The 12891-nt window shown below is 41.0% G+C and overlaps 1 protein-coding gene across 2 annotated transcripts in view; it reads right to left on the reverse strand.

Annotated features, from left to right (window-relative positions):
• CHSY1 (chondroitin sulfate synthase 1) overlaps nt 1–12891 on the reverse strand; it is a 72969-nt gene that overhangs the window by 47188 nt on the left and 12890 nt on the right. For both annotated transcript variants that reach the window (XM_070620475.1, XM_070620480.1), the window contains one exon: nt 10911–11406. In XM_070620475.1, coding sequence (XP_070476576.1) covers nt 10911–11406 — 496 coding nt within the window. The remainder of the gene's footprint in view (nt 1–10910; nt 11407–12891) is intronic.

A 12891-nucleotide genomic window follows, 5' to 3' on the forward strand; every position in this document is an offset into this window, starting at 1 on the left:
AAGTATTTGTTTATATAGGTCAAAATCTATGCAAAATCCTCAGAGAATGAGTTCTGAATGGCTCGGTTTTCCAGATCCTTGAGGAAACCCCCAACAATCTGAGCTTTTCACAAGCACTTGCTCTGTGCGAAGGACTAGCTATGACAACATGCATCATCTCAATTAATCCTTGAAATAATCCTATAAGGTAGGCAATTTCTTATCCTGTTTTTTATGAAAATTAAGGTCCAGAGAAGTTAGGTAACTTGCTGCCCAAGATCACACAGCTGGTGAAGAGTGAAGCCAAATGAACTGTGACTCAAGCCCAGTCTACTGTGCCCTCAAGAATGTCCTCACCCCTTACTCCTGCACTTCCTTCAACATTTGTGCCATTTGGCCTCATCTTTCACCTCTCTCCCTTTGCTCACCCTACTCTGGCAACATCAGTCCCCTCGCCATGTCTGAAACACATCACACACACGGCCCTGTACCATGTGTCTCTGCACCCAGCCCAGCCACACCAGAACAGAAGAGCAGTGCCTTGGCTTTCTGCACTGCTGGGTCCCCAGCCAGAACTGTGTCCTGATCACAGCAGATGTTCAACATGTATTTGAAAAATGAATGTTTGTGAATATTGTAACTGATTGGTTGGGAGTCTAATACTTAGGGCACAATTCCTTGACTTCTTAAACAGAGGATCAAAGGATACTCAGAGTGATCTATCCAATTGTAAAAAGCAAAATTTAAGCTGTGACGCTGAGGACCCATAATGGATGGTCTTAAGTGACATCAATGAAAATGGCAGAGTACAGATCTTGAAAAATTCTCTCCTCCATAAAAGCAACGAGAACATGGGCAAAAATCATTTGAGGCAATCTTTTCAGGACTCTGGATATTAGCCAAAGGCTTGCAGTAATCCAGGAAGCATTTACACAAGAAAAGCGGTGAAATTCTGGTAAGAACAGTGGGTTTTGTGGTGTTTTAATTTGCCCTATTTCCACTCCCTATTCCCTGGCAATGCAGTAACCTTGAAAACCAAGAGCCCAAAATCACAGGGAAAACCAGCAGCCTTGCAGCCACTGGAGCGGGCAGAATGGGGCTGGAGGGCCCTCCTTCAAAACCCCTATCCCAGAGAACTGTTGTCACATGACCTGCCTGGTGGTTCTCTGGCAGATCCCACCTGCAAGGCTGTCTTTATCTGGCCTGACTCGTAGCCTCCACTGCAAACAGTCTCCTGGGGTGGGGGTGGGGAGATATTTGCTGAAAACAATCACTGGCAATTGTTGAATATCATGCTGCCTGAGGAGGTGGCTAACAGGTGGGGCAAAACAAAGGCTAACCAAAAAGGCTGAAAAGAAAAGCTGGGGTATGAGATGTCCACGAGGGGCTCTGAAAGGCTTCCCTATATTCCTGGGAATCTGGAAGGCCATGCACATGCATGGGGCTGTGCACGTGCCCAGGGAACACCTGAGAAGGCCCTAGGATTTCATCTCTGGTTGACCTTGAGGCTCCGCACAGCAGGAGGTGAGGCTAAGGAAGAGCTGAACACCACGTGGTGAGTGTTGGAGGCAGGCACCAACAGGTACACCGAGCCCCCAGCAAAGACTGGGAGACTTCTTAGTTCCAGGCACGTAAGGAAATCTCCATTCAGTCATTAGCTGACCACTAAGCAAACCCAGCAGAGACTTCAGTGACCACCACCAAAAAGAACACAGACTTAACAGAATCAGTTCTAAAAAGTCACTAAACAGCAGCAGCAGCAGCAAACCCTGAGGAGGGCAGAATCTGATCTCCAAGTTGCTGCGTTATATTACTTAAAATGTTCGCTTTCCAACAAGAAATTCTAAGACGTGAAAAGAAAGAAGTGTCGCCCATACAGAGGTGAAAAGCAGCCCAAAAAAGACAGAAATTACTTAAAAAGGGCCAAAAAGACATTCTGGAGTTGAAAAGTACAATAACTGGAATGAAAAGAATCACAATAGATTTGTACAGGCAGAAGAAAGAAATAGCAAACTTAAAGAGAGAAGAATTGAGATTACCCAGTCTGAGGAGTAGAAAGAAAAAAGAACGAAGGAAAATGAACAGAGCCTGACCACACGTATAATGGCAGTCCCAGAAGAAAAGCAAGAAAGGGACAGGGGCAGAAAAAATATGTGAAGAAATAATGGCTGAAAACTTCCCAAATTTGACAAAAAACAATACACATACCCAATAAGCTCAAAAAACTCCAAGTACAATAAATTCAAAGAGAACCACACCTGGACACATCATAACCAAACTGTCGAAAGCTAGAGAGAATCCTGAAAGCAGCAAGAGGAGCAATTCATCACATATGAGGGGTCCTCAATAAGATTAACAACTGATTCTCATCAGAAGCCATGGATACCAGCCAAAACAATCTTGGGAAAGAAAAACAAAGCTGGAAGCATCACACTCCCTGATTTCAAATATACAAAACTATAGTAATCAAAACTGCATGGTACTGGCACAAAAACAGACACAGAGATCAACGAAACAGAACAGAGTCCAGAAATAAATCCATACTTATATGATCAATTAATCTACAACAAAGGAGACAAGAATACACAGTGGCGAAAAGACAGTCTCTCTGATAAATGGTGTTGGGAAAACTGGACAGCCACATGCAAAAGGATGATACTGGACCACTCTCTTACACAGTACACAAAAATTATCTCAAAAGGGATTAAAGACTTATAAATATAAGACCTGAAACCATAAAATGCCTACGAGAAAACACAGGCAGTAAGCTCTTTGACCTCAGTCTTAGCAATTCTTTTTCTGGATCTGTCTCCTCAGTCAAAGGCAACAAAAGAAAAAATAAACAAATGGGACTACATCAAACTAAAAAGCTTTTGCACAGCAAAGGAAACCATCAACAAAACAAAAAGGCAACGTACTGAATGGGAGAAGATATTTGCAAATGGATCCAACAAGGGGTTAATATCCAAAACATGCAAAGAACTCATATAACTCAATACCAAAAAAACAATCTGATTAAAAAATGGGCAAAGGACTTGAATAGACATTTTTCCTAAGATACACAGATGGCCAATAGATACATGAAAAGATGCTCAACATCAGTAATCATCAGGAAAATCAAAGCAAAACCACAATGAGATATCACTTTACACCTGTCAGAATGTCTAATATCAAAAAGACAACAAATTACAAGTGTTTGCAAGGATGTGGAGAAAAGGGAACCCGTGTGTGCTGCTGGTGAGAATGTAAATTGGTGTAAATTTCCATTATGGAAAACAGTATGGAGGGTCCTCAAAAACTTAAAAATAGAACTACAGTATGATCCAGCAATTCCACTTCTGGATATTTATCTGAAGGAAATGGAAATACTAATTTGAAAAGATACATTCACCCTTATGTTCACTGCAACATTATTTACATTAGCTAAGATATGAAAGCAACCTACTAAATGCCCATCAGTAGATGAATGGATAAAGAATATGTGGTATATATACACAAAAGAATATTACTCAACCATTAAAAAAAGTAATCTTGGCATCTCCAACAACATGGATGAACCTAGAGGTTACTACGCTAAGTGAAGGAAGTCAGACAAAGAGAGACAAGTACTGTATGTTTTCACGTATATGTGGAATCTAAAAAACAAAACAAAAACAAATAAATAAAACAAAACAGAAGCAAACTCATAGAAACAAAGAACAAACTGGTGGTTACCAGAGGGGAGAGGATGGGAGGACGGGCAGAACAGGTGAAGGAGATTAAGAGGTGCAAACTCCCCGGTGTAAAATAAATAAGTCACAGGGATGTAATGCACAGCATCAGGAATACAGTTGACAATATGGTAGGAACTTTCTATGGTGACAGATGGTTACTAGACTTGTGATGATCATTTCATAGTGTGTATAAACGTCGAACCACTAAGTTGTACACCCTAAACTAATATAATACTGTACATCAACTATACTTACATCAAAAACAATTTTTTTTTTTTTTAAAGTAACTATGGATACCAGAAAGCCCCCATTCAAAGTGCTGGAAAAAAAGATGATTAGGGTTGGCCCAGTGGTGTAGTAGTTAAGTTCGCATACTCCGCTTCAGCGGCCTGGGGTTTGCAGGTTAGGATCTGGGCGCAGACCTACACAGCGCTCCTCAGGCCATGCTGTGGCGGCATGCCACATACAAAATAGAAGATTGGCAGAGATGTTAGCTCAGGCACAATCTTCCCCAAGCAAAAAGAGGAAGAATGGCAGCAGTTGTTAGCTTAGGGCCAATCTTCCTCACCAAAAGAAAAAGAAAAAGAAAAAAAAGACAGTCAAACAAGAATTCTATATCAATAAAACCATCCTTCAACAGTGAAGGAGAAATGAGGGCATTCTCCTACATTCTCAAACAAAAACTGGTAGAATTTGTCACAAGCAAACCTGCTTTATGAGAAATATTAAAGGGAGTCTTTCAGACTGAAATGAAAGGACACTAGACCATAACTGAAAAACATGAGTAAAGAGCCCAATAAGGGTAACTACAGAGGTAAACATAAAAGACAGTATAAATGTATTTTTTTGTTTGTAACTCTTTTTCTCTTGAATCTGATTTAATAGACAACTACATAAAGCAATAATTACAAATCTGTGTTGATGAGCATACAATGTATAAAGATATAATTCATATGACAATAACAGCACAAAAGAGTGCGGAGACAATGGAACTATGTAGAAGCAAAGATTTTGTATACTATTGTTATTAAGTTGGCATTTAATCTGAACTAGGCTCTTAGCAGTTCATTATAACACTCAGTGCAACTTCTAAGAAAATAATTCAAAAAACTAAAGTAAAAGAAATGACAAGAGTGAAAACATACAGAAAATATCTATTTAACACAAAAGAAGGCAGAATTGGAGGAATAGAGGAAGAAAAAAGGTAAGATATAGAAAACAAATAGCAAAATGACAGCCATAAATCCGACCCTATCAGATCTACATACCTACACACCTACAAGATGCACACTCTAGATCCAAAGACACAAACAAGGCTGAGAGCAAAGGATGGAAGAAGATATACCATGAAAACAGTAAACAAAAGAGAGCTGGAGTGGCTATACCAGTATAAGACAAAACAGACTTTAAGACAAAAATTGTTACTAAACACAAAGGAGGAATTTTATAAGGCTGAAAGGTTCATCCTTTACATGAGGAAGATCTAACAGTTATAAACATATATGCACCTAACACCAGAGCCCCAAAATACATGAAGCAAAAACTGACAGAATTGAAGGAAGAAATGGACAATTCAACAATAATACTGGAGACTTTGATATCCTACTTTCAAGAATGGACAGAACAACCAGACAGACAACCAACAAGGAAAGAGAAAACTTGATCACATATAAACCAACTAGACCCAACAGACATCAACAGAATGCTCAACTCAAAAACAGCAGAATACACCTTCCTTCTTGAGTGCATATGGAACAGTCTCCAAAGTAGACCATACATAAGGCCATAAAAAAAGTTCCAGGGGCCAGCCTGGTGGAGCAGTGGTTAAGTGCACATGTTCTGCTTCAGCGGCCTGGGGTTCGCTGGTTTGGATCCCAGGTGCGGACATGGCACTGCTTGGCAAGCCATGCTGTGGTAGGTGTCCCACAGATAAAGTAGACAAAGATGGGCACGGATGTTAGCTCAGGGCCAGGCTTCCTCAGAAAAAAAGAGGAGGATTGGCAGATGTTAGCTCAGGGCTAATCCTCCTTGGGGGGAAAAAAAGTTCCAATAAATTTAAAAGAATTGAAATAATACAAACTATGTTCTCCAATCATGTGAAATAAAATGAGAAATGAGTAACACATGGCTGGTCTTTAGACTGCTGGGCTGTTCACAGCCTCACTTTCTCTTCTTTTTCACTTCTCCTTTGTGCCCTTCCCACACACTGCTGATACAGTCCTTACATAGCAGACCCCTTTTTTGGGTGCTAATTTGCCCTTCTTATCTATTACAAGCTTGGAAATTGAACCACTAAACTTACAGAACAAAAGAATAAGGCTCAGCATAGGCCACAAGGCGCTCTTCCTTGAATTAACAGGCAGCATTAGGGCTCAGGATTTGGAGCATCTGTTCTAGCCATTTAGGGGCCCGCCTGGTTCTTGGCCAGATAAGGTTAATGGGCAGGCTAAAGGAGTGAGGAAGGTACCACCAGAACACAAATCAGCTCCGTGCCAATCAGCAGTTAAGAAACATTATTTCTTCTATTCTTAAAGAAAAAAAATCCCAGGCATCTGATGTAAGGATGTTCAACATTCCTTTATAAGCCAGTCACACTAACAAGGAAGACCTTCTCTTACATATTTTGTTCTAAATTCCAAATTCCCTTGATGATATGCCTTTCCATAAAAAGAATATCACTGATCTTACCATTCCCCCTACTGTTTCATGTTTAAAGTCAGTATCACAGGGTTCTGCGCTTTTAAATTTTTTTCAATTATTTCATGAATATATGTTTTTGTCTCCTCAACTAGACTAAATTCCTTGAAGGAGAAAAAGACCTGTTTCATTCTTCTTTCACATTTCCTACCAGTTCAGAGGACAGTGCTGGGCCCACTAATGATCCCTTAACAAATACTTACTGGTTAACCCAGAGTGTCACAACTGGTGTGTCCCAGTATACTGGTATATCCCAAACAAGTTCCAGGTGTGCGAACATAACAATCCCTTCAGGTTGGGGGTGGGGGAGCCGTGGTTAGGGATTGGGGTAGCAGGAGCGCTTTGAGGGCAGCAGCCCCTATGTGGGCGCCATGATGAGAAAAAGGTTGGGAAACGTTGGGTTAAATGACTGATTAGAAACACTGCTGAAAAGAACTGGAAATAGCCTGAATGTCCAAAAAAAGATGAAGCTCTTTATGTACTAAATGGAAAATCATGTGAGACACGTAAGCGAAAACCAGCAAGATGTACACAGTATGTAAAACATGCTACCATTCATGTAAAAGGTGGGAAGATATACAAACTTGATTGCTTAACTACACATAACGGTCTATCTATAAGGCTGACCGACAAGAGGAACCCAGTGGCTGGAGACAAAGGTGGGAAGACGCATCCCAGTAAACCCTTTGCACTTTTGAATTCTGAACCATCTGACAGCATTAGCTATTAAAAAGACAACACTTTTTCTAAAGTTGCACCTATGCTCATCTCCAATTTTCATTAGTAATAATTATTTTCCACCCAAAACACCTTCATTACTAGTCAAACGTTGAGTTAAAATAATAAAAGCAAGATCTAGACGTTGGTTACCAGCTGTACTCAGTTTGTGAAAACCCACTGAGCTCTAGGCTTACTTATGATCTGTGCACTTTTCCAGAGGTATAATATACGTCAGTAAAAAGCTAAAAATAAAATGAGTAGGTTACTTAGGTCAATTTTCTTTTTGTTCTTATTAAAAGAATAGTATAATATTTCATATATTTCCTAAACAAAATATTGTTTCATATTTCTCAATAATGTTTCTCAAAAAAATCTTGTATAACTTGAGTTCATAACGCCAACCCATTAGTGTTAACAGTCTCAAGGCCCAGACTCTCACTGCCGCTGGGTCTTCACAGTGGGAGGTTTCAATAAGCCTGGAGCAGCATTACTAAAAACCTCCTTACGGTTTACTATATTGCAATCGTATTTTTCCATTATGAAAATGAAGTATTTAAAGCCACTTATCGAAAATGCCAAGGTCATAAAAGACAAAGAAAGAGGCTGTGCAAACGATCCAGATAAAAGGAGGCTAAAGAGACATGACAACCAAATGAATACCTGAGCCCAGGCTGGAGCCTTAACGGAGAAGGAAAAACAATCACCCGGGACTTTACTGGGTCAACGGACAAAACCTGAATGTAAACGCTAGGTGAAGTATCCAAGTTAAATTCACTCAAGCTGTGCTGTGGTTATTCGAGAGAATTTCCCTGGTCAAAACATGCGGACGTTATTTAAAGTAAGGGCCACCGTGTACGTCACTCTCGAACGGTGGGGGACAGGTCCACGTCTCTGCACATGGGAGGAGGGGAGATACTCAGGAACACCAGCAAGTGAGCACAAAAGCGGAGTAAAATGCTAACAGGTGAATCTGTATAGGGTGGATGGATGTTCTTTGTACTATTTTTTATTTCTGTAACTTTTCTGGGAAATTAACATTATTTCCAAAGAAAGGTTTTAAAAGCCATGTATTAATAAATAACCACCAAAAATAATCATAACAAGCTTAGAAATGAACGTGGATTTTGATTATGACAATTGCTCCTCATGAGCCATTTTAATTATATAAGTGTAACCCCAGGCATTATTTTGACTTGCAAAAAAAAAAATTACACCTTCTGGCTAGGTTTACAATAGAGCTAAATAAGTACCTTTCAAGACCCAAAGCTTAACGTAACTGTCTTTAACATAAGACTCCACCTCAATAATTTCTCATAATGTGAGCCTTAATGGAGAAACAAGATTTACAGGAAGTTTAATAAAAGTACCTCATCCACATGAGGGATTAAACTCGCCTGAGCAGCAAACACGATAAATCCTAATAACGACTTAGGTTAGAAGCACTTAAGGCCCTACGAGAAAAGAAAGGAAAAAAAAAGAAATTAAAAGCCTAATAAAATGGTACACGTCCCAATAGTTCAGAACTCTTAAAAATGATAACGATGAGGGGCTGGCCCCGTGGCCGAGTGGTTAAGTTCGCGCGCTCCGCTGCAGGCGGCCCAGTGTTTCGTTAGTTCGAATCCTGGGCGAGGACATGGCACTGCTCATCAGACCACGCTGAGGCAGCGTCCCACATGCCACAACTAGAAGAACCCACAACGAAGAATACACAACTATGTACCGGGGGCGCTTTGGGGAGAAAAAGGAAAAAATAAATCTTAAAAAAAAAAAAAATGATAACGATGAACTACATGTGAAAGGCAAAAACTTAAATCTACAGAAAAATATATATGAGAAAATTCCTGTGACCCAAGAAAAGGAAGTTCTCTTAGGACACAAATAGCAAAAACCTTACAGGAAAAGAATGATAAATTAGACTGGACTTAAATTCACAATTTGCATATAACAAAAATACCCCACATAAAATGAAGACAAGCCACATTCTGGGAGAAGGTATTCTCCAACAAAAAGAGGGTCATCTGGTAGAAACGCTGCAGAGAGCAAGTCTGCAGCACCTAAGAAAAGCTCTGTGGTCATCAGGCACTTAAAAGAAATGAAAAGCAGCAGGGCTGCCACCTGAAGCTGACTCCTCCCCCAGAGACCCAGGTGGGGACAAGGAACTACCTTGCCAGGGAGCTTCCTCCCCCAACAGATCCCTTTAGCTAAGAAGGTCACTTACCAGATGCCTACAGAGGCGTCTCCGAGTGTCCAGACAGGATGAGTCCAGGCACCCTGGCTTCAGGCCATAGAAAACTCTGGCCATTACATCATAAGAGGGGGAAATAGACCTAAAACTTTCTCCCAACCCCTGCAGCCCCAGGACAGTACCTTCTAACTATGTTGGCACTAACTCTAGGTACTGGCTCTACCAGCATCTGCCTAGCAGTATGTGAGATAAAACAGGCGACACTTAGACACTTATTTTCCAAAATTCTCTCTCAAAGGTGGGCCTATCCTCCACAATTCCAGCATGAAGGCTAGCTGCTCACAGATCAGGGGCAGCCCGAAGCATTCCAAAATACACAAGGCATTACATATTTTAACCATAACGAAACATGCTAAGGTTATAACTACTTAACTAAGGATGGAGAAAACGCAGAAATACTGCCAGTTGTTCTCTGTTTAAAACTGCATGAAATCCCCAAATAGCTTCCCCTGCTTCAAGGATGCATGACAAGAGAGATCCCCCCTAGACCCAGTGAGTAACCAACCCTGCATGGGGAGAGGGTGGGGGAGGGGCACACAGAGCTTAGAGGGCTCACCAGACCACATTTGGGATTTAAAACCTATCTTTTATAATTAGAAACTACATGAAAACTACTTCCTGTATACTTGAGAATGTCCACTTCCCTAAAAGTTCAAATGAAACACACAGTGACAGGGGACATTTAAAACCAAGTCTGGGGGAAGGCAAGCACAGGCAAGAATACTGTTTCTTCACTCAAGCACCTTAGAAAATTAACTCAGAAGAAAAGCTAACAGTTTACAACGGAAAGTGTTTTCTTGGACAAAAGGTCTAGCAATTCCCTTTCCTCCTCACAACTACTGGTAGTTTATCAACCTAAACACAACATAATCTAAATAATTTTTTCCACTCTAAGATCAGATCCTGCACCTGCAGGCAAGAGGTGCATGTCTGCCAATAAAAAGAGAGAAAAGCTAACTCACGTTCTCTAGAGCTGTTAAAGAGAAAACATCTACAAGTAGACTGCCTTCAAAAAACTGCATTTATGTGTCAAGATCTCTCAGAAGTTGCCTACCACCTATTCTGAAAAGAACAATTATACTGCAAACTTAGAGATTACAGTAATTGTCTAAGATGCCAAGGTTTAAAATAAATGCAAAGCCAAATGGTACTGGCTTTTTTACATCATTACTAATTTTATGAATTCAGAACATGTAAATTTCTAAACTGTGTGGGTCAACATGACCAGACGAGAAGCCAGGCCTCTGGGAAAATTCCCCTCTCTCGTGCAATCAGCACAGAGTAGATGAACTTTCTGAATAATCATGAAAAATCACTGTGACCTGCAGCAAACCTATCTTTTATTTGGGCTCCAAATGTCATTATTTATTAACTAAGGTATTCAGGACAAAAGTATAAAAGGTATATTCTAAAAACCAAGAGAAAAGGTAATAAGAGGGAATTCAAATAAAAGTACTAACTTAACACCAATGTTAAGCCTTAAAGTGGATATCACCAGTTTCCTATGATTGGTTCAGGACCAATGACCAAACTAACACACGTTTTTCTGCTCTTACCTCGTAAGACCAGACGCACTGCACCCCCGCGAACCTGCGGACGCATCGGCCCACCTCCACGTCCTCGTGGGTGGTGTACATCTCCCGGAGACACTTCCCAATGTGCGGCACCATCCTGCGGAGGACCTCACGGCTCATGATCACACCAGGACCCCCCATGCAGAAGTTCTCCCCGGGTTCCAGGGCCAGTTTCCCCATTTCTTCCGTGGTGCCCAGCCCCGTCTGCCCAAGAAAGAGGGGCTCACTGCTATTCAAACTCCGCAGGAAGTTCTCCAGGCGGTCTCCTTTGATATATACATCATCGTCTGCTCTCATGAACCATTCGTACTTGTCCAAGTAGTGGTCATGCATGTACTTGAGCATCATGAAAGACTTCTTCTGGGGTGGGTAGGAGTCATCCACACCCCGCAGCGGCACTATTGGAATTGGTATCGAGGTGTCTGAACCCTCACTAGAGAAGAATTCGACTTTCCCAGGAATCGTCTTGGACCACGTTCTGGAATTAAAACAATAAATATCAGTGAGGGAATGGTTTATTTCAAGCTTCTCATTTCCAGAAATTCACTTATCTACTTACATTGCATCATTGGGTGTGCTCAAAAGGACGATAAAAAGCTACCTGATCTTCCTGTTTCCCCTTAACGGAAGCCCATACTACTGGGCATTACAAAGTCCAAATTCATTTTCAAAAGCACCCCAACAAAAAAGGATGATGAAGTGTTAAAATACTGCCAGGATAACTAAGTTTCAGCAATGGCTGACAACCAAATTGCCAGGGCAGCCAAGGTCTAGATATTCAGGTTAATTTTCTCATACTATCAACTCCATACCTACAAACTCCTCTGCTCTATAAAACAAACAATAAAAAAATCAAATTGTTCATTCTAGAAATGTTCTTTGAATGCTCATCAAGTGCCAAGTATGTATGTGCTAGGCCAGGGGGATGCAGTGGTGAGCAAAACAAGACCCCCACTCATGGAGCTGACATCAGGAGAGACAGACAGTTATCCAAACAGCTACGCGAACATACGTACTACTAGGAACTAGGAGAAGTGCTCTGAAAGAAAGGCACACAGTCCTAAGGGGACGCAAAGTACACACACAGAGCGAAGAACGCTTCCTTGAGACAGGGGTGAACGTCAAGGACCCAGAATGCAGTGCAAGTGGGGGCTGCTGTGAGGGGAGGACGCAAGCAAACTGCAGGGCCTGGCAGATCCCCCAGAGATGGGGCCTGTATGCGATAAAAGCCATGAGAAGCCACCAAAGGAATGCAGAGAAAATGAAATAAACGGCTGTGCCTTCTGCAATCCCCAGGGGCGGAGGAGACGGCTGAAGGAGACCAGGTAACAAGAGTTTCAACGGGAACTGCTCATCCCATTGTCAGAGGAAAACTGGTGGTCAAGTAGAAGGAAAAAAGTCAAGGATCCTGCTGCTGAACAACTGACTTAATGCCATTGTGCTATACTTTCCCTTATGCTTTCTTTATCCTATGTATTGAGATCTCAAGTAGTCTAGCTACAAAAGTGCATTTGTACAGACTACTAGGAAAAATACCATAGAGAATAAATGAAATCATATATTTAGCCTTAACAACATCAAAAAGGCACAGTTCCCAGATGATGTTCTCCCCAATATATTTTTATTTTATTAACTGTTACAGTTGTATTTATTATAGTGGAAAGTGACTTGAAGGATCAATGAAAACCACACATATCTTTAATGGAAAGTCTCAGGAGAGAAATATCTGAAAAGATACACACCAAACCTCTGGGGAAGAGGTACAGGAATAGGAAAATGGGGAGGGGCCAGGGAGTGGATAAAGATGACTTTCGCTTTTTGTGCTATCTCTATATTGAAGGAAATTTTTATAAGCATGATATTACTTTTTTGAGAAAAAATGTTTAATTGTGATAAAATATACGTAACTTGAAATTTATCATTTGTAAAGTACAATGCTCAGGGGGCGAGCCCCGTGGCGTAG

Source organism: Equus przewalskii, chromosome 1 (assembly GCF_037783145.1).
Source record: "Equus przewalskii isolate Varuska chromosome 1, EquPr2, whole genome shotgun sequence".
In the NCBI taxonomy this organism is placed as follows: Eukaryota; Metazoa; Chordata; class Mammalia; order Perissodactyla; family Equidae; genus Equus; species Equus przewalskii.